The 25,924-nt window shown below is 33.6% G+C and overlaps 6 protein-coding genes across 10 annotated transcripts; 3 read left to right on the top strand and 3 right to left on the bottom strand.

Moving 5' to 3' along the window:
* Positions 1–237: 237 nt before the first annotated feature.
* On the bottom strand, positions 238–5,349 carry LOC106667649 (leukocyte surface antigen CD53-like). Its single transcript, XM_014395726.2, has 5 exons — positions 5,184–5,349; positions 1,727–1,915; positions 1,493–1,666; positions 1,215–1,436; positions 238–1,154 (listed from the first exon to the last, which is right to left on the bottom strand). Exons 1-5 carry the CDS (start codon positions 5,247–5,249, stop codon positions 984–986), a joined length of 822 nt encoding a protein of 273 aa, XP_014251212.1. The 5' UTR covers positions 5,250–5,349; the 3' UTR covers positions 238–983.
* A 1,260-nt stretch (positions 5,350–6,609) lies between these two features.
* Positions 6,610–9,478, bottom strand: LOC106667602 (protein unc-50 homolog). Of its 3 annotated transcripts, XM_014395651.2 has the most exons (8): positions 9,192–9,280; positions 8,996–9,073; positions 8,715–8,866; positions 8,578–8,643; positions 8,381–8,501; positions 7,071–7,210; positions 6,900–7,001; positions 6,610–6,823 (listed from the first exon to the last, which is right to left on the bottom strand). In XM_014395651.2, exons 3-8 carry the CDS (start codon positions 8,854–8,856, stop codon positions 6,687–6,689), a joined length of 708 nt encoding a protein of 235 aa, XP_014251137.1. In that variant the 5' UTR covers positions 8,857–8,866; positions 8,996–9,073; positions 9,192–9,280; the 3' UTR covers positions 6,610–6,686. The 3 variants fall into 3 exon arrangements, with proteins under 3 accessions (XP_014251137.1, XP_024083732.1, XP_014251136.1); XM_024227964.1 differs by lacking the exons at positions 8,996–9,073; positions 9,192–9,280 and adding an exon at positions 9,395–9,478; XM_014395650.2 differs by lacking the exon at positions 8,996–9,073 and having other exon boundaries at positions 9,192–9,388.
* Positions 9,442–13,254, top strand: LOC106667603 (methyltransferase-like protein 6). 3 transcript variants are annotated; one of them, XM_024227965.1, is made up of 6 exons: positions 9,479–9,561; positions 12,015–12,100; positions 12,167–12,410; positions 12,465–12,652; positions 12,719–12,963; positions 13,075–13,254. In XM_024227965.1, exons 3-6 carry the CDS (start codon positions 12,194–12,196, stop codon positions 13,229–13,231), a joined length of 807 nt encoding a protein of 268 aa, XP_024083733.1. In that variant the 5' UTR covers positions 9,479–9,561; positions 12,015–12,100; positions 12,167–12,193; the 3' UTR covers positions 13,232–13,254. The 3 variants fall into 3 exon arrangements, with proteins under 3 accessions (XP_014251138.1, XP_024083733.1, XP_024083734.1); XM_014395652.2 differs by lacking the exon at positions 12,015–12,100 and having other exon boundaries at positions 9,442–9,561; XM_024227966.1 differs by lacking the exon at positions 9,479–9,561 and having other exon boundaries at positions 13,092–13,183.
* Positions 9,568–11,479, top strand: LOC106667601 (GON-4-like protein). The gene has a single exon (XM_014395649.2). It carries the CDS (start codon positions 9,611–9,613, stop codon positions 11,462–11,464), a length of 1,854 nt encoding a protein of 617 aa, XP_014251135.1. The 5' UTR covers positions 9,568–9,610; the 3' UTR covers positions 11,465–11,479.
* Positions 13,255–13,499: 245 nt separating the features above from the next.
* LOC106667638 (cell division cycle protein 20 homolog) lies at positions 13,500–18,334 on the bottom strand. Its single transcript, XM_014395712.1, has 8 exons — positions 17,875–18,334; positions 17,691–17,794; positions 16,096–16,175; positions 15,750–16,032; positions 15,287–15,663; positions 15,058–15,185; positions 14,852–14,999; positions 13,500–13,825 (listed from the first exon to the last, which is right to left on the bottom strand). Exons 1-8 carry the CDS (start codon positions 17,985–17,987, stop codon positions 13,529–13,531), a joined length of 1,530 nt encoding a protein of 509 aa, XP_014251198.1. The 5' UTR covers positions 17,988–18,334; the 3' UTR covers positions 13,500–13,528.
* Positions 18,335–20,996: 2,662 nt separating this feature from the next.
* On the top strand, positions 20,997–25,319 carry LOC106667648 (DNA primase small subunit). The gene is made up of 7 exons (XM_014395725.2): positions 20,997–21,193; positions 23,597–23,753; positions 23,824–23,999; positions 24,057–24,255; positions 24,539–24,746; positions 24,803–25,187; positions 25,248–25,319. Exons 1-7 carry the CDS (start codon positions 21,091–21,093, stop codon positions 25,265–25,267), a joined length of 1,248 nt encoding a protein of 415 aa, XP_014251211.1. The 5' UTR covers positions 20,997–21,090; the 3' UTR covers positions 25,268–25,319.
* The last annotated feature ends 605 nt before the right edge of the window (positions 25,320–25,924 follow it).

Here is a 25,924-nt window from a genome sequence, read left to right as displayed (position 1 = left end):
CATACTACACATTCACGCTGCTATTGTAGTTCGTTTTGGTTAGTCAGCATTCAACATAACCAGGCTAAGGTCAGATCATAGCATTTATGTGGAACACCATCGAGGATTAAAACACTTATTTAAAAAAAAAAAAGGATAAATAGAGACAATAAAAAAAGACAGTAAGCCAAGTAATTATTAATTTATTTTAATTATTAAATATAGCAAAACTCATAATAAAAAAAATATATTTTCTTTTTCAACAATAGAAATTATTTTCATGTATTTTACAAAATAGCGTTAAAAAAGAATTTTACAATTTTTTATCCAGTATAAAGGCACAGTTTTTGTAGCTTATAAGTGAACACTTGTTTCTGTTTGTTTCGTTAAATAATTTATTTCAAAACTGAACATAAATTGAGGAATAAGTACTTTAATTCCCCCGTACACCGGGAATAAAAATAGTCAATTGAATATGACTTATTTTATAATTCAGTTACGGTTGATGACTTAGATTGAGTTCCTAATAATATTGTTGTACAATTATATTGTTAAAGCAAGTTCTTCGAACCCATAAGAAATTTTGTACCTACAGGTCATGGCTTACAAGAACACCTAAATGATCTATTTACAAAACATACACACACACACACAATTCAAAAGGAATTGTTACAATTACAAGTAATATTATAAAGCTCGTAAGATATTTATAAACAAATAAAATGTTTATATATACTTAAAAAATGTTAATAACATATAAAGTATAAATAAATCCCTTATGTTTTAACTAGATTAAATGACTACTCGTTATTGGCACCTAATTTTCTTTAAACATCAATCAAGGGGTTATATTATTACTTTTGCATATAACGATGTATCTCTTTATGGCAGTTAGGAACTTTTGTTATAAATATTTCTAACACCCTTGGATTGTTACAAATAAAATAAAAAACATTAAAAAGCTTAATGATATACATATAAGCGGAAATCCACGAGATTAGAATTTAGAGCTGATTTCTCGAGTTGATCGAGCTGTAATGCGGTTTTTCCATAGAACAGCAGATGATCAACAAGAAAATAAGTCCACAAAGTTGAATTAGCATTAAGACAAAGCCGACAATGAAAAAGTATGTTGAAAATGAATAAAACCAATCGATCAACTTATCACCGCAGCCCTGAAAATGAATATTTATTAAAAAAAAAAGTTTTAACAGATTCTAGATTTTATTATATACCTCAAAATAAATGTGTTCCTCAATTTGTGGAGAGAAGCTCACGATGACCCATCCAACTTCCTCTGCTAGCTTTTTACAAGCGTCATTCGGAAATGATTTGCAACAACTCTTTGGTATTTTGTAAAGGCCTGACGACGATTTTGTCATGTCAAACACTTTATCTTTTGAAGCGTGAGAATTCGCTTGCCAGTCAGTAGGACTGCTGCCTCCACAGCATTGCAACTAAAGAAAAAACATAGTCAACATCAACATTAATCACTATCAAATTGCATACATACGTGGTTCTGAATATAATCAAAAGCTTGAGACTTCGTGCTATCGTCCCCGTACTCATCAGATACAGTTTTCTTCACATTCTCCTTCACCAAGCTTTCAAAACCGTCCTTATTTGTATATGCCCAAACAGCGGCAGAAATCTCGGCGACAAGGATTAACAGAAGCACACAGAAGAACTGCACAATATGTTAATTTGACATTTTCCTATATATTTCATTTTACTACTTACTACTTACCAAAACAAGTAGACATTTTGACTCTCTAAGGATGCCACAACACCCTAGGAAGCCGACTATAAAAAGGAATATACCGACTACAAGGAGGAAGATACCAAAGTTGTAATTCAGCTGGTCCTGAGCCATGCTCGTGAAATAAGGATCCGTCAACATCCATATTGCAAGAATAATTAAAGATACTCCAGAAACCTGAAAATATCAGAAGAAAGTTAATTTATTGTAAAATTAATCTGCTAGATTGTTAACTCATGAGTAAATTCAGAAAATTGAAATATGCAAGGAGGGAAAATTTAAAAAGGTGAGGTTGAGATGGGAAGTTAGTGCCCAACTGGATCGAATCAAGTGGTCGAGCAGTGGCGTATCTAGCCGAAGGTCGTGGGTGCGAATCCCGCTCGTGACACTGGCTTTTTTATCACAACGAAAAACCTTAATTAAATGAATGATATTAATTGGTCAAGGGGACCACAGAAAATAGTGAATTTAACGGAAGTAATATGCAAGGTTTGTGTGATGAACTTGTAGCGTAACTGCTTGTGTTCATTGGTCTCTCGTCATACTGACTTCAGAAATTGGTCTTTATGGGACATCCAGAAGATGGAGACATTTCATTTTTTTATTTGATTGATTATATATCTTTATCCAATTAAATATATGTACAAATTGTATATAATGCGTGGTGTTTAGTGACTAATTAATGATTATTTGGAGATCGTGAGACAGCATCTCATTATCTCCAAATAATCATTTTATATAATGCACATTTCAGTGTCTTTCTTCTTGCTCTTTATTTTCACTCTTTTTTAAACCTCTCACTTTCATCAGTCTGGAGGTTTAATCATTATTTATTTATTTAGAAATCGTGAGATGCGGTCTGGTGTGATGTAGGTTTCAGAAAAACATTTTCTTTATCGTGCCAACGTTTCAATCTTTATTGAGATCATCTTCAGGGCACAAAGTGTTTGTCTTCTGAGTAATTATGCCATTCTTGCGTGTCGTGTCGAGAGTGCCCTGAACACTTTGAGCCCTGATTTCTAAATAAATATTGATTAACAGTTACTAATCTTCCCACATCATTATTTATATTTTCTGTAGTTGTAACTTGCTGTACCTGGTGTCGATGAACAAAATTTTTGTTTTTGCGTATATCATTTGTTGTCCTAAACCACTAACCAACATCGGACTTGAATTAAGTTATTTTCTAGACCTGGTTGGCGACATTTGGTGTCACCGTCTAGACATTAACAGCATTTTAGTCACTTTCAACGACGAAACTGTTGCTGCTTAATGTAAACTTGGTCTTATTAAGTTCCAACAATGTTTTAAGTTTACAGTTACAAGATAAAAAAAAACAGTAGCCAATCTGCAGATAAATGCAAACCACAATGTTTAAAAAGAAGTAAAGAGGAATGATTTTTTGTCCTTGTCATTTCCATTAGATCTCTGTGTAGTGGAGTCATAAGTACTTTTTATATCTGCATCGCAACTAGTTCAACGTCATCATTGTCAATTGCTTCCCCTCCTAGCTTAACCTAAAATATGAATAAATAGGACAACCAGGCTACATTATTAAAAAATTTCATACACAAAATTTACAAACTATAATGCTAAAAATGTCTTGACAAAAACATGGCCTCCAAATATATCCAAATTAACAATAATTGAACATGGTCAAATGCATCTGACTTATAAAACCAGTAAGAATAGACAGACCAAGATGATTGAAAAAGGTACAAAATAAATTAGACGGTAAAAATTGCTTAAAAGGTAGTGTAATTGAACTGACACATTTTTTCGAATTCTTGACACAAGAAAAACTTTTTTTGTAAACTTGCTTGCTTTTTAACGCTAAAACTACATTTTTAAGGAGGAGGAATATTATACATGACAGAAACAAAATATTGCTTTTATCCCAGGCAGAACTTTTTCTTTTTTTGTTTTCTTGTTCTAAACTAAATGTAAGACAACGACAAGTTGCAAGTGTTATTTCTTATCAACATTACTGATTTAAATAAGCTCTAATTTGCACATGCATGTACATATACATGTGTACAGAGTTGTTTCTATTTTTTCTCTCGGTCTACTGACAATTTCAGCTTTTGTAAATTACAATAAATTGCTGGCAGCTCTCAAGAATCACCTTTCCTTGGTTGTTGGCCATCAAGGGTCAGAGCCTTATCTGCCCAGCCTTTGAGGTTGAGCTCCATGGGCTATCAACAGCTAGGTCATTTCAGCCCTCAACGCAATCAGTCTCCAAATTCAAACCCATTTTCACTCTCACTCACTCTAAAATATATTCTTTCCGATTTACACCATCAGGGTGGCATACAATTATGAATTCCTCATCACACTACATTATATAACTAATATAATTGAGGGCCAATGGGGCACTCATATCAATTATTCTAGTGTAAAAGATCTATTTTCTATTCCATTAGTAAAGGTTTTATTTTAAGGGGAAAAAACAGTACCTACATCAGAAGAGGAATTTAAATTTGAAGAAAAGTCAAGAGTGGTTTCTTTTTCAGAGTGTGGCAAAGGCTTGGTATTTGCTACCACCAAGATCTGCACTGGCAATGTTTTCAGGCAGGCTCATGTCCCGACCCTTCTGTGCATGTCGCTGTGACCCTCTTTCATGTCAGAATTTAAGGAAGCTCATGAAAGCCACCTACTTTGCCTCTGCTGCTACTATATCATATGAATTTAGTATTTTCACCATTTGGATATTCAGCACTACTTGCTGTATTGGCAGAAGGTGCAATGAGTAATACACGAAAAGAACTTGTGACTGCACATAAGCTTCCTGAAGACATTTTTCCAGTCAGAAACATATATAAGACCGTATTTTTCCAACATGCAGGTAGCGCAAAGGTTTTTCTTTTGGAAATTATCGGTTATTTGTTAAATTAAGACGATTTTTAGGATAATGGAACACTCGACAAGCCCGAATTTAATAACTGGTTCCACTAAATTTCCATATTTTATAATTGCATTGTGAATAAAAATTAAACCAGTAAATTGACCAATTCTATTTCTGACCCAAACTTTTCAAACAAAAAAAAATCTTTCAAAGCAAAGTTAAAAATCTTGATTTCCATGAATCATTGGAAAGAACAGTGTGGGCGTGACAGATATAAAAATGTTTCAAGGTTTTATCCCTTTGGCCAAAATAACGTTCCAAACTTCAAAAGAAAAAAAGGCAAACAGTATTTGTGTTTTTATATAAAATCTAATCAAAAATTGAGGGCGAATGAGAAAGTTTCACCTGTATAAACAATAAACTGATCTAAGCATATACTTACTTTCTGTAAGAACAAAACAGCATATAAATTTTAAAAAAGTTAAAAATTAATTATCTGCTGTAGAAAGAAGTAACAATGTTTACAAATATATATTTAGTTTATTTCTTTTTTAGTTAATAACCTTAACGCTTGATTTTTATTTGAAAACTGATATTTACCCAGAAAATGAAATTGATGATGAACACGAGGTATTTTAAAAATGAGTAGCAGCCGCCTAAACCCATTGTTCAATCGTCAAAATTAAAAAGTAGATAAACAAACACGTATTATCGCCTTTGTTGACGTACCAAACGTTCGGTTTTATATGGGATTTGTACTAAATCCAGGGACAGGGACAGGGTGGGGACGTTTGTGGGAGTAGGGGCGGCTCCGTTTTTGAATAGGATAATTGGAACCAAACAGAATTACAAATCGATTTAAGGCGAATTCTGCTCATTTTCATGGTGGAAATTAATTTTCCAAACCAGTACAACGTGGAGGACGGTTGGACTGGTTTTAATCGTGAAATAAAATGCATGTGCATGGTTGATGGTGGCACATATGGCCAAAAATTGGTGTGGGGTGGGTGGCTGGTAATGGTAGGGTAGGGCCTCATAAAAAAGGACCATACCACATGTGCACAAGAATAACATCCTTTCTGACCTACTAAATATAAATAATATTACGTATATGTTGTTAATAATAAAAATTTATAATAATTCCATAAAGGGGTTTTATTTATTTATTTTATGGGATAATAGATTATGATTCTTTGACCATATTAAATTTTAAAAGTATTAGGCTTTGAATTCCTTAAAGCACATATTATATTTGTACTTATTTGACAGTTTGTAAAATGGATTGTTTACATCTCTCTGTATTCCAAATATTTTTGTTAATATATAATATGAAAAATGTATCGTAAAGTGGTTTAACCCCTTATCCACGGCACTGGACGGGTAGTTGGATGTTATGTCCTGTATGACAGGAATTACTTTACATTTTGTTTTATTCAATGCCTAAAATGGTTGAATAGTTGGGTAGTCATTGAGTAGCTCACGGTTTTTATTATTTTTTTTTAACAACAACCATATCCAGAATTTTAAGATTAAACTATCTGTTGATATCTTAAACTACTGTTTCTTGTTGATTTTCGGTTTTGGGAGATGTTGCAAGCAACAAATTAATGCTTGGTAACTTTAATTTCTTTATCTAACCAATGCCCAAATTTTAAAATAAAAAGTTATTTACAAGATATTTATTTACAAAAACCAGTAATACAGTAATGTATCGTTACTTTATACAATATATTTAATCAAATAAGCCATTGGTTAATAATATTTTTAATTGAAAAAAATTATTAAATAAATTTAAATGCTTAAAATTTAACAATTTTTTTTGTATTGGGGTTTAATTACAAAACCTTGTATAATCAATTGATAACAATTTAACTTTTAAATCCCAAGTGGAGTTCTACAAAAATACACATATCTGTAAATACCCATTCATTTTAAAGGAATTTATTTATTCTTATCACAAAATATGTGGTGATTACCAACTAATGTACTCACTTAAAAAAAAAAAAAAAAAAAATTAGATACAATATATATAAAAAGATGATGAAAGAATTAGAATTATATACAATTAAATTGCTTTTATAGTTAATTTATTCATTTAGTTTTTCATGCCACTCTGTACATGTAAAAATTCATGACTGATTCGGTGACATTCCATCCAAGTGTGACTGTCATTGCATACACAAATAGCAGAGGGATTACAGGTGAAAGCAATACTTGAGTCTTATGCAAAATCTGTAAGCCTAGAAAATAAAATAAAATAAATAATCTGTAGTCACGTTATTATTATTTTTTTTAATAACAAACAAAAATACTTACTGCTATAGCCAAGGAATGTGATATACAAATAGTAAATAAAAGATATCAGCCATAGAGAATTTCCAAATAGTCTTGATATGAACCAATCTTTGCTAATAAAAACTGAACAACATCATGTCAATATAATATTGCTCAACATTTAAAAATAAATAAATAAAGCGTTTGAATTACCATTGTAAAAGAAAAGTTGAATCACATGGAGGATGACAAGAGGTGGGAAAAATGCATTTAGATGAACATCAAAGGCGTAACCCCACTCAACGTCCTGCCCTACACTTGATGGCTTCAACAGATATTTATTGCTGAGAAACCTAAAATTAAGATTGTTTATATGCAAAATTATAATAAAAAGCAAGAAAAAAATTACAAAAAAATGACCACTATTCAATTTTTTAAATTTTTTTAATTCAATTTGCATACCAGTGTTGTAGTAATAGATATCAACTTAACCATTACTGCATTGGTGTGAAGTATTTAACTTTAATTATAAGGATGAAATTCTGTTAAATTTGGTGTGCACCCTACATAAGAATTTAGGGACTTGTGACTTAATTTATCCATTTAAACTTTTCGGGACTTGTGATGGGTAATCTCATTTGGGCTTGAAGCATCCCCAAGCCTTGTGATTATCTTGTACTCTTAATTTTTTGCCTTTTAAGAGCCCTAGATGACATGGCATCTATTGGGCTAAGGTTTTATCCAACTCCATTCATTAGATTTAGTGGTCTGATTGACCAAATAACATATTTCAATTAATTAATCTTTATGTAAAGTATTGGTTAAGATAAAAAAGGCAGTGTCACGAGCGAGATTCGAACCCACGATCCTCGGCTAACCACCCTTTCCCCCTTGTGTTCACAGTTTGGCCTCTCTCTTTTATGAAATATGACACAATCCTTTTTCTGTAAAACTATCCGACCTAATATCACCTTGGAATATCTTACTTTCCTTTAAATTTTATCCTGTCAAAAGGAGTACATGCAAATTGAAGAGGATGCTTCAAATTTTGATGCATAGGAAAAAAAGCTGAGGGTTAATGTAACGGCCAAGAATATAGGTAGGAAAATGGTGTTTTAGAATGCTAAAATCAGTCCTGAAAAGGTTAAATTGTTTATTTCATTAAAATTTAGTGGATAGGTTGAGGGCAGGCATTCTGTAAGTATTGACTTCTACCTAGATTAACTGCAATATGCGGTTTCAGTGAAATATGAAGAAAAAAAGGAATTGCTTTCTTGACAAACAAAGCAAAAACGTTAGATGGCTTGAGCTTCTTATCACCCACCTTACAATCATTGGAAGACAAAAAAATAAGACTACACAACTTTTTCCAAACAAAATCGAAGGAGAGGTACTGGCACTGATTTAACAGTATTTAGACGGCAATCAACCATTACATACAATCAAATATATAGCATAAATTTAATTTTAAATATTGAAACAGTCATTTTTTCTTTCTTGCTAATATTTAAATATTTACGTACCAGAGAAATGTAGCAATGCAGAGTCCTACCAGAATACAATCTACAAACACTATGTACAGGTTGAATTTTATAAACGATACCACACTCAGTTGTAATACAAATGTAAATCCGACAGACGCGACTGAAATTCAACATTTCAAATTAGAAGAATTGAGTTTCCTTATTAATTCATTACATTTTTTATTTATTTTACTTACTAAAAAGCCACAACAGCAAGAGAACAAAGAAGGCTGGGTCGTCTCTCGCAAACTGAGATTTTGTTTCTGGCAAAATGAAAAATATAGACAATTAATAATGCATGGTCTAATAGGAAAATAAATCGATATCCACATACGTTTTCTATATTGGAAATTTCTATAAACTTTCTGAGGATTAATAAATAAATATGTCATCTGCCAAATGGCAAACTCAAAATCCATTTGGTCAAATTTCAGCAGCCTCCGTAGGTATCTGTACCTTTTCATTGCGGCAGACATACAGGTTGTTCTGAAAACAAACATAAGAAAGAGGATTTTTTATGCTGTAACAATCAAAAAGTGACAACAAAAATGTCAAAAATTTATACTAAGAAAGTTAAAAAAAAAAGATGCTTGTGTTATGTGTTGTCTACATTACTTTTGATTACTTCTTTTGATCTTATTACTGCTACTTGTTCACCAGCACTGATATTGCTTGAAGTTCCTTATTTGCAGACTTAGAAAACAACACTGATTATTAAAATACAACAAAATCAATACGGGCGTTGACAATTGTGAACTGATCACTTAATTTTATAAAAACATCTACTTTGAGCTAAATTTTGAAATCATACCTATGTGTAATTGGAGTCGGAAGACTAAAAGAAGATTTAAGAGACTCTTTGGTCAAAGAAGCTTTGAAGCTGTTCTCCCTTCCACTCATTTTTTGTATTTTATTACGAGAAAGTACAGTTTAAAGTCCACATAATAGACATTTAATGTGTATAAATAACAGAGCTTAGATGACTTGAAAATAGACCATCTTATAACCTCGTACCATCTTATAACAGCTCGTTGGACTCCTGGTGTTATAACCTCGTACATGCGTATAAAAGACGGTTTCTAGTCAGTAACAATCATAAAGAAACAAGAAAAGGTTTAGGGTTAAAATATTTAAAAAGTTTTTGTATTTAGTTTTTATATTGAAAACTCGCTTCATATTTTGTAAGTAGTTTTTTTAATATTCACTTGGAAAACAAACTTAAAATTAAGTATGTATTTAAGTGTGAAAAAGGCTAAAACATGCCCAAAAGTTTATACAAACAGAAGAAAGTTAAAAAGTGTTGATATGGTGGATAATAAAATTGAAGAAGAACCGTTGAACACAGGTAGCACCTCTTATATAGCAAGATTGGATAATTACAATATGCAAAAAGAGCAGGATAGTATACCAAGCATCCTAGTCGAGATTGAAGATGAAATAGAAAAACAACTCGAGGCCAAGGCAGAGAGGAGCAATCTTTCAGTCAGAAACGTCAAGAATATACTTCAAGCAGTCTTGACGAATGAGGACGTTTTGAAAATGGTCGACGACAATACCACTGAAAGGCCTATATTTGACTTGAAGCTCACTCGTGCCAAGACGAAACAGTTGTTAGGCCCAGATACACAAATTTGGGTTCCACCTCAGAAGAAATCAGTCGCGGAGATACTTATAAATGAAGAGTTCCCTGAAGATTCTTCCGATGAAGAGTATAAACCCCATGAAGACCTTATACCGAGTGACGAAGAGTCAAAAGCAGATGAGAGTTTTGTCGAAACAGTTATTGAAACCCCGACTGCGTTAAATCCCCAAGATAGAGACAACCTTGAGAACATAGGTCAAAGGACGCGTTCCAAACTTTGCCTGAGCCAAACGCCTTTAGAGGAAATTGAACAAGCGTTCATACCACCAGACATCACAGCCGACATGTACAATACTGACTGTGATAATCAAGACTGGTTGAATTTTCTGAAGGAGTTTTCACAGCCTTTGGAAAAATCAGTAAGTGAAAATGTGGAAGAAGACGACGTCGAAAGCGACCCTGAATACACATTCTTAATGGATGAAGAGCAAGAAGCCGCTACGGACAAAGAAGAACTGAGAAGGGACCGAGCTGTCAAGGTGACAAAGAAGGAACTCAATGAACTTATGTCTGAATTGTTTGAATATACCCAAATGTTCTCTTCAGATGAGGAAGATGCCAATGGTAATGAAAATAACATTCAACACTCTATTGAACTGAACAATATGGAACGAGAAAGTGAAATATTACAAGGTCAAAAAACAACAACTCCTCCTTTATTAATTATCCCGTCGGTTGTTTTGAGCCAGCCTAATGAAGTAAAAAAAGAACCTGAAAAAATTTTAAGCAGGCAGTGTCTTTTGATCGATCAACAACTACAACAACTAGTTCAACTGACATTGCAAACTTTTTTGATTTCTTATAAACACCCGGAGTTAAAAAATGATATATCTAATTCGTGTAAAGAGATCATCGTTGACCTAATAAGATCAAGGGAATCTAGTGATACATTAAAAAAAATGTGCAATCTCGATAGTTCTTTAAAATTGATAACAGCTTGGGAGATGAGAGTAGATACTAATGTAATTAGACCTCAATTATGGAAAGGGAGAGTACGAAAATTGCCCGTAGAAATAATGCAATTTTGTTACAAAAGTGACGCTTTCCTTTACCCCTTGCTTTTACCAACTTGTGACTTTTTTAATATGCACTGTATAAAATTACGGTTTTCAACTTTTGAAGACAATCTGATAACACTCGCTTTACAAGACATTGCAGATGCTAACGATGGCTGTATTGATATGACATATTTGGAAGAACTGTGTTCAGAAATTCAAAAAAGCCTTATCCCAGTCAAAACAAGCAAACAACTATTTGTTCATGTCAAACATATGTTGAAATCGACAAGCAATAATCCTATTAAAAACCTGTTGGTGAATGGCCAATACTTAGACATACACCATTATTTAATAAAATTGCCAAAAAGACTTAAAACAATTTGCGAACAGCCAAAAGACATACTGCCAGACAATTGGCGTCAATTTTGCGATTCCCTGGAATAGAAATTATTTGTATTCTTTAGATGACTGTGTACCAAATTTTGAAACAAAAGTGACGTTGACAAAATTTAGTTTTGTCATCCAAATGATATGAGTTTGAAGACTGACTTGTAAAGAACCCTCTGTACAATTTGTCATCTTATAAATATAAATAATTTAATAATAATATGTATAATTTTGCATTAAATGGAAAATTAACAAAGGCAAAAATTCCGCCCATTGTTAAGGGCTGTTTGACTGTTTTTCCCTTCCCTTTATAATGTGTTACGACAAGAAAAACATTGTATGAACAAACAAGGCTAGGCCGGCCACACAAGTCAAAACAAAAAACATTCTTATAAATTGTATGAATATGTTAAAACACTAGTTCGAGTTCTGTCTGGTATTTTTATAAAAATATTCAAAACCTGAAACTTGCTCTGTGTTCCGTGAAAATACCCACAGCATACTTTTTGGCAAGCCGTACTAAAAAAAATTATTTATTATTATGTATATATTATTATTTTCTTAAAAATGTTTACTAAGAAATTTTGAAAGAACGGAATCTTTATAGTATCATGAAAGAACAGTAAAGAAAATCAAATGAAAATGAAATAAATAAAAGCTTGTGAAGAAGCAATGGGCGGAATTTTTTTGCTGGTGAGTTTAATCAGTGTACTAGCTTTAATATTTGTATTAATAGTTATATTTTTGTTTTGTTTTTAGTTTTATGACAAATAATTTTATTTATAAATGGAGTCGTCTGAGGTTTCATTCGCTGATACAAAAACACTCACAGACCAAGAAAAGAAAATTCTTGAAAACCAGGATTCGCGTATAGTGAGTGACTTTGTCGCTAAAAAAATCGAGGCAGAGGTTAAAAAGAATTGGGATCTATTTTACAAAAGGAATGAGACAAAGTTTTTTAAAGATAGACACTGGACGACGCGAGAGTTCATAGAGCTCTCAGGTAAATAATAATTAGTAACTTTTGATTTCAGAAAGAGTCAATGTTATATTCTAGGTCTAGTCCTGGACAATGAAAGAAAGATACTATTAGAAGTCGGCTGTGGCGTGGGAAATTTGATCTATCCTTTGATCGAAGGCAGCAAGGGAAATTTCAAGGTTTATGCTTGCGATATTTCTCCAAGAGCTGTTAACTTTTTAAAATCACACTCCAGCTATGACCAAGAGAGAATAGAAGCATTTGAGGTATTTTGTTTAAAAAAATAAAAATAAAATAGCCTATATTATTTGGTACTAAAATTAGGTAAACAGGCTGATATTACAATGCAAGGGTCTCTTGACACAGTGCCTGAAGTTGATTTGGTCAGCCTCGTATTCGTTTTATCAGCCGTGCACCCAAACAATTTCATTCCAGTAGTGAAAAATATCTATAATAAGCTAAAACACGGAGGTACTCTTGTCTTTCGGGATTATGGACGTTATGACATGGCACAGCTCAGGTTCAAGCCGGGGAAGAAAATATCTGAGAATCTTTATATGAGGCAGGATGGAACAAGGTTAGTAACTATAAATTTCTGTCTGTAGGGTTTGATAATTGATAGGAAGCAAGAATAGGTAAAGGATGACCAACTAAAACTTTTCTAATTTCTAACAAGTTTTTTTTTTAGATCATACTTTTTTACAGTTGAAGAGCTCCGTGATTTATTTGAAAGTAATGGCTTCAAGGAAGTCATCAATACTTATGTGCATCGCAGGACAATCAATGTGAAAGAGAATGTGGATGTGCCAAGGATTTTTGTACAAGCCAAATTTGTTAAAGTGTAAAATAAAACTAATTGTTACAATTATTTAAGGCATTTAATGTTTTAATTACATTGAAATTTTTATAAAACTGTTTTTTGTTTACAAATCAGGTAGTAAAATGAAGACAATTAACAAGAAAAAACAAAACCACGACATATTATTTCAATAAAATACAAACAGCAAACTATAAAATGTCAAAATGTGTCGAGTCCAAGGATAAGAAATTAACATTTATTTTCAATTAAAAAATTGGATTTTAAAAAGTGTTTTTCAAAAATGAATAAATAAATATTTTTAGGAATAACTTTTTTATTTGCATTATCGTATGCCCCTCTTGAAAATGCTGTTTCCCAGCAATTTTGAATCTGTGAGCTCTTTCTTTTGTTTTGGGTCAGAGGCAAAACATTTCCATAGCCGGAGGGTTTCGTCGGCTCCTGCCGACAAAACGGTGGTCCCGTCAGGGGACATGGCTAGGTGAAGGACTCTGGCCGTGTGTCCTGTGAGCTCTGCCACTTTTGTCATTGAAGGATACTTCCAGATGATCAGCTCGTTGTTGGCATACCCGTGACCTGAGATGATTTCTTTGAAAGTTGGAGACCACAAAAGCCCACAAACCTGAAAAAAAAAAAATCTCTAAACAATAGAATTTTAATTGAAATCTTTCTTCTCCGCAATGCATAATTTGCAGAGCGCCTCATAGGCTTGTTTCAGACAAGGTGGTTTTTAGTTAAAATTTCACGAAGTTGGCCTGGTTGCTTTTCAACTAGTTGACTGCTAGTTTTTGTTTGTTTGGTGTTGATTTTTGTGGAATCAACTCTTCCTAACATGATGCTAAGAGGTTATGGCCTTACGATTGATGCATATTAGCCAAGGGGATGATAATTTGTGTGTGCATATTGGGGGGGGGGGTCGTGAAAAAAGGCCAGAGGTGTCAGTGGGAATTGAACCCACAACCATTGGCTGAGGTCCGGAGGCCGTGAGTTGGTTGACTCCACAGAGGCCGACGGTACTGGAGTGCAGCATTTAGCCGAGAGCAGAAGTTGGCGTTTATAGCCAAGTCGGCTGTCTTTAGAAGGCGAGAATCAAGCTAACGTTGCGAGTACTCTCGCTTGTCATCGACGATGTTCCATTAATGATTTGTGAGAGCTCGTCAGGTTGACGAGTCTGCTGTCGTTGTTGATTAGTGATGGATGAGATCTCGTCAGCCTGACAAGTCTTGAGGTACAAGTGGGACCTCGTCGTGTCGATTAGTCTGGTTTCAGTGGAGCAGTGCTCCTGCTTATATTTGGAAGGGCTCTACTCTGATTGGCTGCAGAGTGGAGGGCGAGAACATTCCATAAGTGGTAGTATCTAACAGTAATGTGGTAACTACAAGTGTCCACTACAAACGGCATCCTCCTGAGAGGGTGAGTTGACTGCATATGAAGTGGTTCAGGTATATCCCAACTGTTTCAGGGCTACACTCCTTGACACCCACCTGTTCAACTAGTTGAATCAATTAACCGCCTTATTTGAAAAAAGCCTTAGATAGCAATAACCATTGAATAAGATGAGCTTATCTAAATTTTTCATACACCTTTATAAACCATGACAGCGTATTTATAAGCAAATTACTGCTTATTTTAGTTCATTAATACATACTTGAGATTTTGTGTCTATTGAAAGTGTGTTGACACCGGTGTTACAGTTCCAAAGTCTTATATGCCTGTCAGCTGTACCACCACCACTTGCCAAAAGCCCCGCTTGCCAGGGGCACCAAGCTAATGCCTTTACAGCAGCTTGATGAAGCCTAAAAATGGGAAAAATATATATCAACTGTGATATATTAAAAACAAATATGTATCTACCGGAAGGAATGAAGAGGGTTTGCTTGAGAATAAAAGTCATCCTGGACAGACTGCCAAATATTGAGAACGTTATCATTACCTCCACTTGCAAGGTATTTACCATCAGGAGACCACTTAAGTCCACAGACCTAAACATTAAAAAAAAAAAAAAAAAAAAAAAAAAATAAGCTATTATATTCACAAAATTAACAAATTTCTTAGTATGAATGATTTTGCAAATATATATTACCTCTTGAGAGTGAGCATTTATCTGTGCCACATTGTGGTTTCTCTGCCGCACGTCATGATGAACAATGATGCCGGAGCGGCATCCACTGCTCAGTATGTAGGAATTCCATGAAAGAGAAGCTACACGAGCACTGTGGCCATCCATCACTCTCAGTCGTTTACTCTGTGCTGCGTCCCACACCTGGATGTCGCCGAGGCTTGTGCCAATGGCCAGCATATCGGATTCCTTGACCCAACTCAGAGAACAGACATAATCAGAGCCTTCGAGTTCTACAAGATGGTTGATCGTACCAGTCGCTGCATTCCAAAGATAGACACTATTTGACAAGGCTACAGCCAAAATATTGTTTCTCTGGCTCCAATCAATTAAATTTAAATCTGTAATTTAAAAACATCTATTAACATTTGTAAAAGTTCTATTACTAACACACTTTGTGAATGTAACATAATGAAATAACTCTTACAATAATCATCTACTATCTCTGGAGCATCTAGAATACGGTCTGGAGCTTGAGGTATGTAGCGTGATGTTGATTTGGATGAAGGTGTTTTTGACTGAGAATAAACAACTTTTAAGTGATTTTGGTGGCCATCAGCAGGGAGCGGTGCTTTCTTTTGGAAAGCGAGTATGCGGGTTTTGGAAGGATCGTGGCCTCCATGCAAATTCTCTTTCATTATTCGCTCCTGTTCAAGTTTATTTGGTGATTTCAGCTCGTTCTCAGCTTCATCATTGTCATCCAATGTCAACTATAAAAAGATTTTATGTTAATGGCAATACTTGTTTGATATAAATGAGTAAAAGTGAATTACTTTAAAATGACCCATGTTAAAATCAGTTGCAGACCGGTTAGGAATAAATCTATCTCCACCACAGGGGGATTTCCCTCTAGCTAAAATAAAATAAATCTTATTAAAACAAAATTTCATCCAAACCCTTACAACAAAGAACATAAGTTATTCTAATTGAGAATATATTATTGTTTTTATTTCTTTTTATGCGTGTATGCAAGTTAATTAAGGAATCACAGTACTTTACTACAAATTCATAATGGAGTTCCATAAAATTGGAAGTACTACACTAAAGATATAGTTTGATTTGGAAATTTACAAATAGCCATGAATATTATTACTTCCTTGTTATACAAACTTTAGTTTTTCAAAAATCTATCATCTGTGACCCAAAATCTGTGAATTACACTAAAGATGAGATGCCAAAGTTGATTTTTGAAACATTTTTCATTAATTAAAATACCCTCCATCACTCTGAATACTTTTTTCCCAACATGATGGCAACTTTTCCGTACCCTTTGAATAGAATTTTCAGTCATTATTAACAAATTCAGTAAAATTCTTATGATTACTGATCAATAAATTTTTTATGTTGTAAAATGTTGCCCAGGTGATTTAAAAAATGGTACTCGGCAGGTGAGAGGTCTGGAGAATAGGGAGGTGAGGCAGAACCTCATAACCAAGATCAAACAGTTTTTGGGTTGTCACATGGGCTGAGCATTGTCGTGTAACAGAATCAGCCTTTTCCAATTGGCCAAAGCTTCAATACCAATTTCTGGTGCATTTCAATTTGAGATCAATACATTTCGGCATTGTTTCACCAGGATTCAAACAAGCCATAGTAAATCAGCCCAAATGAAGCTAATCAGAGACACCATCACCTTTGTTTGATTAATTGGGTGCTTTGGAAAATTTGGTGATGCTTCACCTTTGTCAAACCACTATCCAGAATGTCTGCTGTTATTGGAGAGAATCCACTTTTCAACACAGGTAACACTATTATCCAGAAAAGGTTCGTTTCTGTCTAGGCAAAGAAGTGTTGCATAAACTTCATAACAATTTTTTTTTCTGCCACTCGTTTAATGCATGAGGAACCGAACTTTCAAGCTTTTTCATTTTTCCAATTGACTGAAAGATTTTCTTCAACTAAAGCTCACAGAACATCATCTAGGGTTAAATCCTTCCTTGACATTCTTTGTCTCCATGGCTAAAGCCTCCCTTTTAAAATTATTTAAACCATCCCTGAACACACATGTGCTCTCACCTACACTGCCATCGCCACAGACTTCACTAACGTTTCTAGCCATTTGGGCACTGTCCGACTGAGTTTAAACTTGTAAAATGAAATAACACGAAAATCAAGCATAGACATCTTAGTAAAGAGATCTTTACATATTCCAAAATAACAAAATGCTACTAAGGTAAACACTTGGTTGGAAGAGGATTAAAAAGTGTTGACACTCATACAAAATAACAATCTATCAATTGAGGTACTTGAAAGAAAACAAGAATACCAGCATTATATTCCGGACAACCCAATATTTGTAACAATAGGCAATAGTTATTATTGTCAGTAATAACGATTTAGCTTGTCACTAATGACCAATCTTACATACCAGGAGAAGGTTTAGGAGTTTTTGAAGGGGTCTTCTTCATGTCCAATTTGTTTGGAGTTTTGCTCTTAGACTTGTTCATACTTGAATTGATTGTGCTGTTGTTGCTGCAAAATAACACAAAACAAATTAAACCAATTTTGTAAGTATACAAAAAGTAAAGATTTTAAGGAAAAATAAAAAATACCTTGAACTTCCTTCCAGAACTTTCCTTTGCCATCTGGGTAGAGGGCCTTTAGTAATAGGATCATCCATCCTCAAAGCACTATTAAGTTCATTTATAAAGTTGAATTGTGCCATTCCTCAGTTATTAAATATAAATAGTCGTTGTGATATTGTGTCTCGAATAGCTTTTAACGGATGAACAAGTAAATTGTTTGGAAGTATTACAGTCTACGTCTTGCAGAACTTAACACCAAAATGCCAATGCTCAGTACTCAGTCGTAACGCGCTTATACAGGTTGAACGCAACGGTTTCTTAGTTGACAAATCGACTCTATCGAAGATCAACTTACATCGAATATTTCAAATTTTTAACCATGTATAACATTTGTGTAATCATAAAAACATAGTATATTATTGACAACAACTGTTAAAACAATGTAACTTTACACACCAAATATACCAAGGATGAAAAAAATTATCTGTTCTACGCCTTTCATCATGAAGGCATATGGATTTTTCTCACAGAAGGTTTCCCTCAGGCCTCAGGTACTAACTGATCTTTATTTTTTATCGTTCACTCACTTGAATTTTAATAGTTTCGTTTTCAATTTTAGACTTCACATTACACGTTACACAAAAATGAACGTCGCCACCAAAGTTTTAACTTTGACGAGGCAAGGATGCGGAATGAACCAAGTGAGGACCGTCGTATCTGGCCGTCCTCAGGTCCGAATTCCATTGCCTGTAAGTACTTCCAGTATTGAATGTTAGCTGTGAGATTGGAACTCAACTTCTCTCTTCATAACTCCAATAATATTAAGCTTTATCAGCACTGACAACAAAATGTCAGCCAGACATTTTTTTTTAATTTTAAAAACAATTCCAATTCCAGCCCAAAATAGTCTTAAAAATTTCCATGCTTTGTTTATAAAGCATCTATAATAATTTAAATATTTCACCCACAACGATTTCCATAACCAATGGCATGCCTTTACCTTTGTACATAGTTAAAAAAATATATAAAGCAAATAAGTAAATAATAATCTAATTTAAATATTTCATTTGATTTTTTTTTTTTTTTTTAGGTCAAAGTTGCTTATATGGCTGTCATGGGCGTGGGCTTTTTCGCTGTTCCTCTCTATCTGATCAGTAGCATGCGTAGTTACCGAAAAGAAGTATAATGTGCTTTACACATAGAACACCTTTGTTATATTCCGCTTACAATTTTTATTCATCATGTAGAAAGATGTGAAAATAGTAAACTTGTATCATCTGATATAGGTTTTCAAACAATGTACATTTTCAAATATTAAACCTGTAAATTGTGACTCGTTTTATTTATTTATTTATTTTTTTACATCTTGTAACAAATTGGGTTTAGATGTTAGAAAATGGACCCGAGGACAGACCTGTGTATATCCTTGGTGTTAGACTTGAGTATAGGATATAATTCCCTAATTTCGTGGTCCGCTTGACCAATTAAATCATTACAATTAATTAAGATTTTTAGTTGAGATGAAAAAAAGTTAATGGCACGAGCGGGATTCGAACCCACAATCTTCGGCTAGATACACCTGAGTTTTCCCTCCTTTTTGCCATTTTTCAAATGTCGTGTAATCGGTTTGGATTCTCGACAATTGAAATGGCCACGGAGAGCTTTACTGAAGTGTATTTCATATTAATTCTTTAAATTCACTAATTTCGTGGTCCGCTTGACCAATTAATCATTACAATTAATTAAGGTTTTTAGTTGAGATGAAAAAAAGTTAATGGCACGAGCGGGATCTCAACTAAAAACCTTAATTAATTATAGGATATAATATGTCTATTCGGACAGCCAGTTATCACTAAAGCAACTAAGCATCTCGGTAGTAAAGTCTAGAGCCATGGGAATTAAAACTGGGGCAGAAATAAATGGGCAAAAATTACAAAATCGCCCTTGCTGAGGAAAGAGGGCAAGAAGAGATCGATAAATTGGCAAAGGAAAGTTCTATGAGAACTCTTATTGGCTCTGAACCCTTTTGTAGGATATCAAATTGCAAAAACAAAACCATCTGACCTGGATTAAGACTAATGTGCTACAACAAAAAACTACAATAAATTTATCGGCAGAACTGTTAAACCTAGGATAAGAATGATAGTAATACTGCTGAAGAAGAATAAGCAGAACATATCTGAATGCGCGTAGCCTATGTAGGTTGATATTCTACTGGAAGAGGATAAGACACACCTGAAGGATACACAAGAATCTTAAAGCTTTGGGATCAGGTAAAAAGCCTTAAGCTTAACGAAGAGCTAAAATTACACAATAAACCAATATTTCTTACATTGGAGTAGGTCATAAAGAGGACGACTCCCATTATCTGTAAACAAGGTACTTTTTTATTTATTTATTGTGCTATTGGAAAATAAAGTAATTATTCGCATTGAACGAGAGTGGAACAGATACATGCTTTTGGTGACGATGCTATTGTGGAAAAATCAAGTACTATCTATGAGACGGAGCTTTATTTCCTTGTTAGTTCTTAGGTTAAATTGAAATTTATTCCAGGACAGAAGGATGCAAAAAATTAACTAAAATGTGACCATGATAGATTCTTAACAGCAGAACTGCTAAACCTAGAACAGGACTGGAATGATTGAGGTTTGATAATTGGGCACGGCATAATCCAGAGAAATGTGAAGACCCAGATCAGTAGAAAAAGTCTGTACAGTGTGCAAATGTTGCCAGGAAGAAGAAAAAATATTTGAACTTGTCTGATGGTACGAAGGCTTATGCATTTTATAAATGTTTAAAAGGTACATAATTAAAAATAGTGTCATATAGAACATTAAAGAAAATACTAGTAGAAAATTGACCACCAATTGAAGAAAACAGATAATTCCAATTAATTTGACTAAATTTATTGTTTATTATGTGATAATCACAATTTCTACAATCAAAATATATTTGTCTTATAAATAGTTTATTCGTATTATTTAAAAAAGAATACTGTAACAACAATTAAATATTGGATATTTAGTTTAATTCTAGGTTTAAAAAAACAACATTTTCAGATATTTTATTAAGTAACTTAGCATCAATGACGTCAAGGTTATCACTGATACCTCGTGTCATTTTTTCCCGCCTTTGCACTTTTGGCTTTTGTCATTTTTCGTTCCCCTCTGTTTGGAGTTCTTTGTTATGTTTTGTCGTTGAGTTTTATAACTTATTTTTTGTTTTCATCGTTCTGTAAGCATGAGCACGTTCTCTTCCGACCAACTTCCCGAGCTGCTCTCTGTATTTTACAAACGCCTATTTCCTTATGGCCCTTATTATAGGTGGTTGTCTTATGGATTAGGTATATTTCTCATTTATATTAATTGTTTATTATGATTTTTTTTATAGTGTCTTTTATACTGTAAAAAATCCTCTTTTCTCTAAATTCTGTTTCTGTTATATTTTTTACATCATATATTAATTGCAATAAACGTAATTTTTTCTTTCTTTCAGTTGATATTCATTGTTTGCAATAAATTTATCCATAATTACAAATAAATTTATTGTTGTGTGAATAAGTTGAAGTATACAAAACCTGTACCACAATTAAATATTTACTAAGTGGAACTCATAATTCAGAAAAAAAAATAATTGTAGTATTTATATTTAAGAATACATTTCCTCTTGGCACAAGATTTAAGTAGTGGGAAATATTTTTATATAATATAATAAAACGACAATTTAGTCGTTACTCATCATTTTGATCTGTCATGTATCTATACATGTCAGCATTTCACCATCTTCAATATTGGCAGAAGACTTGTTATTAAAGACGGCGAATGCTGGAACATATTTGACAGACCATATTACGGGTACATCATCCCACAGATAGTATGGAGATATCTGGAGAAAGTCCATTAAAATATTAACTTTTCTGAGTGACTGTCAATTAATTCTTGTTAAAACGGCTTTAAATGTGTTGGCTATTCAACCCTGCTAAAAAGAAATGCTGTATCGCCAAATTTTTAGACTTTTTTTGTTTTTAACTATTTTATCCTTAGGTACGTATCCTATTGAAAACATGATAAAATCGACGTAAATTGGTCCAGAAAGATTAAAAATATCAATTTAAAATATCAATGTATTTATATAACTTGAAACATTTTTGGAAAAAAATACTAATAAAAAAACTGTATTTTCAAAATTTAATTGTATCTTAAGTGCTTGTGTTACTGGATAAAATTATTGCCTGTGCCACTTACATTACTTTCAACTTGTTTTATGGCACGAAAGGTTGTTTTTTGGATAAAAATTATCGGGGAGATGCATTGGATTGATCAAAGGGTATGAAAGTTCATTGGTATTAATTTATGATTATTTGGAGGTCGTAAGAGGTATTAATTTAAATATGTGATTCATTATGCGTTGTTACTATTGCATTGTAAAATAAATTATAATTATTAAATTAATTCATATTTGTTTAATGGTCTCATTGAACACATTAATTATTCTTTTCATCTATGGTTTTTTGGTTAAAAAAAAATTCAGATTTTCATATTCTGTCCTTTGTGAATGTTGATATCAATTAATAATAATGGGGGGGGGGCATCGGTGGCCGCAACGGTTCAGGTGTTGACACAGTGCTCATCACTGTAAGGTAAAGGTCCTGGGTTCAAATGCAGGGCTGCTGCAAAACACCGGCACCTTGAGGGTTTATATGACCTCTGCTGTTGTGAACCTTCTTAAAAAAAATAAATAAATAAATATAATAATAATAATGAACTACCTGGATCCTCCAGGATGTATTTGTCTAGGAGGATCATGTGGTACTAGACAGTATCTCAACCAACATGTGTTCCTAGAACTGGTCAGGGCTTGCCAGTTTTTGCCACATCTTTATGCGTCTAGAACTAGCTTACGCATACCAAGTACATGGTGGAGTTGTATGCAATCTGGCTTGTTGATTCAAGATGAAGGAGGCTCTGCCTACTTGTCTATATGGACTCCTTGAGCGCAGTTTCGGCTACTGTGGCTGATTCTTAGGGGACCCTCTCGTCGTGCTCTTGCTAGAGAGGTATGCTATTGCTGTGCTGGATCATCAGGAAAAACGATGTCAGTTGTTTTGGTACATGGACATGCCTGGCTGAAGGACAATTAACATACCAACGAGGCAGCAAAAGCTGGGACGCCTAGCCCTCAGCTCAAACCACTACAGTCCGGTCTACTGAAGCTAAAGTAGTCAAGAATGCAATATTACAGCGTTGGCAGTGTCAGTGCGCTGGATGGTCCAAGAACAACAGCACGATTGAACAATGGCTCCCTAAGAATTGAAAAGGAAGAGATTGTGCTCACACATTTGAGGGCCTTGTCCCCTTATAGGGAGAGAGTACGCATGGCAGTCAATATAAAAACAGTCTTTGATGATGAGAGTAGGTTGCAGGGTCTCCTGTTTTGACTTTTAAGGGAAATGGCGGTGTTTCTCCATATTTAATCTATAAATATTGTATCTATTAATTATTTATTGCATATAATTCGCTGCACAGTTTTTATTAGTAAGAGGACCTATGGCATTAATATTGAGTACCCCATCGGCCCTCACAGTGCATGAGGCTGATATGACTCCATTGTTAAAATCAACTAACAAAAGTTAAAATGAATTGAATTAAATTTCAGCAACTTGTATAATCAAGTTTTATTACAGTCATAAACAATGCTAACTACAAAAAAAGAAGGGAAATTGATTAATAATTGCATTGTTTTATAGTTAATCCTAATGCTTTCGCTAACAGAGAAATGTCTTTCACTCTACCTGGAGATATCTACATCAGGTACCAAAGTTTTGACAAGTTAGAAGATTTTGAACATGAATTGCAGAGGAAGTGTCCGGAAAAAATTGATATCGGTGGAATCTATAATATAAAGTAATGTCATTCATCATCGGATTAAACTGTTTTTTCAATTAGACATTTTGATTTTTTCTTTTGTTTTAAGACCCCGTCTCAAAAGAATGACGAGCACATTTGAGGTGGAAGAGAAGGAACTTGTTTTTGACATTGACATCACTGACTATGACAGTGTGCGAACGTGCTGCAAATATGCTGATGTTTGTTCAAAGTGTTGGAAGCTTATGTCTATAGCAACTAAAATATTAGACACTTCACTTAGAGGTAGACAATAGTTTTTTTTTTTTGTTCTTTGTTAATTATATGAAATTTTCTTAATAGATGATTTTGGGTTTAAACACATTCTCTGGGTTTTCTCCGGCCGAAGAGGTGTCCATTGCTGGGTCTGCGATGACACTGCCAGAAAGCTTGACTCAAAAGTAAGATCTGATATCGCAGAGTATCTTCAACTTTTGTCAAGAGAAGATCACACTGGTAAAGTTGCTCACATTCCTCCTGAAATAGTTCACCCTTCAGTCAAGTAAGATTTTTTTTTTTGTATAATAAAATAATTTGCGTAATGCTTAAAAGTTCTCTAATTCATTAAAATTAGAGTGGAAATTTCTGTAATAAACTACAACTTTTATTGTACGATGTTTTGAGTAAAATCTTGAATATTTGTAAAGTTTTTTTCAAATTTAACTCAAATTCTCATTAAGTTTCATAAAAATTTCATTAAATAAAACTATGTTGTTAATAACTTGACCATTTCATAATTATCATGGGATATTGATTGTGATAAATCAAACTTGTCTGTTTTAAAGGCGTGCTTTGAAAATAATCAAACAGCATTTCATGAATGTCTGCATCGAAGGCCAAGATCTGTTAGGGACCAGTTCTGGAATGAACAAAATGTTAGGCTTGATGGATGAAAATTTGCGTGCAGCAGTAGAGCCCAAGTGGGAAAAACTTACAAATTCTGTAGAAAGGTGGAACGCTTTTGTTGCCATATTCGAAGATCTGCTCTTGAAGGTAAATTTATATTAATTCACTTATTGTGTTCATTTGATTGTCATTGTTCAAAATAGGGCCAGATCAAAAGGAGAAGTAAGTATCTCATAGACGAAATCATGTTGCAATATGCTTACCCAAGACTGGACATCAACGTCACAAAGGGATCCAACCATTTGCTCAAAAGTCCATTCTGCATTCACCCAAAGACGGGGAAAGTATGCATACCATTCAATCCAGCCAACGCCTTTTCTTTCAATCCAGACAGCGTTCCGACCATAAGTACCTTAGTTGATGAAATTCAAGAGTTCGACGCAAAAGAGGCATCGATCGGTGAAAATGAAGATAGGACCAAAAGGAAAGTCAAAGACTACAAAAAGACAAGTATGTATAAAGGAATGCAGGTCTTTGAAGAATTCCTCAGGAACCTCGAATCCACATGGAAAAACAAACGTAATAATGGTAAGTCCTTGTTTCTTGATAATGTACTTGCAATTAATCAGTTTTACTTACTTGTTATAGATTCCTCCATGGAGTTTTGAACTACAGAAAAGACCAATGATTAACATTCATTAAATAAAACGTTATACAAGATATTGTGTAAATTTTTGTAAGTAAACTGATAAATTAATAAGTTATAGTGATTAAAAAATGTTAAAATAAAAAAATTTCAGTGTATGCTGTTTTTAAAATCAACCAATTTCTGTACTTCATATTCATTGTTACTTAGTAATAATGCAGTATTTTTAAAGGAAATTTCATTTTGATGTTGCAAACATCCTGAATAAAAATAGTGTTGAAATAAAAGTTATAAAAGGCATTATGCCATTCAAAAAATCAGCATACATTCAAAAATGTTATTTCTACCCACCCAGCCAGTTTGTATTATTTCATAATATAAAATCAAATGATATTAAAAATTAAATTAAGATCTAGAGTAAAAGAAAGCCCTTATTTAACCCCGTCCTGAGGAGTATAGATGTTCTGGGGTGAGGTGTGATGCCTGGGGAGCAAAAGTAAGTTCTTTTTGAGAATAGAGTAGGTTTGACCCTCCACTGAGGAGTATCAATGTGACCAGACTTCTGTCTGTATTAGGTATTATACAAAGGAATTAGAACGAATATAATTTATTAGTGTGAATGGAAGGGGTTGTTTTAACCCCATCCCGAGGATATCATAAAGTGTGATATTTTGGAAAT

The sequence above is a fragment of the Cimex lectularius genome, unplaced genomic scaffold (assembly GCF_000648675.2).
Source record: "Cimex lectularius strain Harlan isolate CLEC.00 unplaced genomic scaffold, Clec_2.1 scaffold74, whole genome shotgun sequence".
Taxonomy (NCBI): Eukaryota; Metazoa; Arthropoda; class Insecta; order Hemiptera; family Cimicidae; genus Cimex; species Cimex lectularius.
This window is presented reverse-complemented; position numbering and strand designations above follow the sequence as displayed.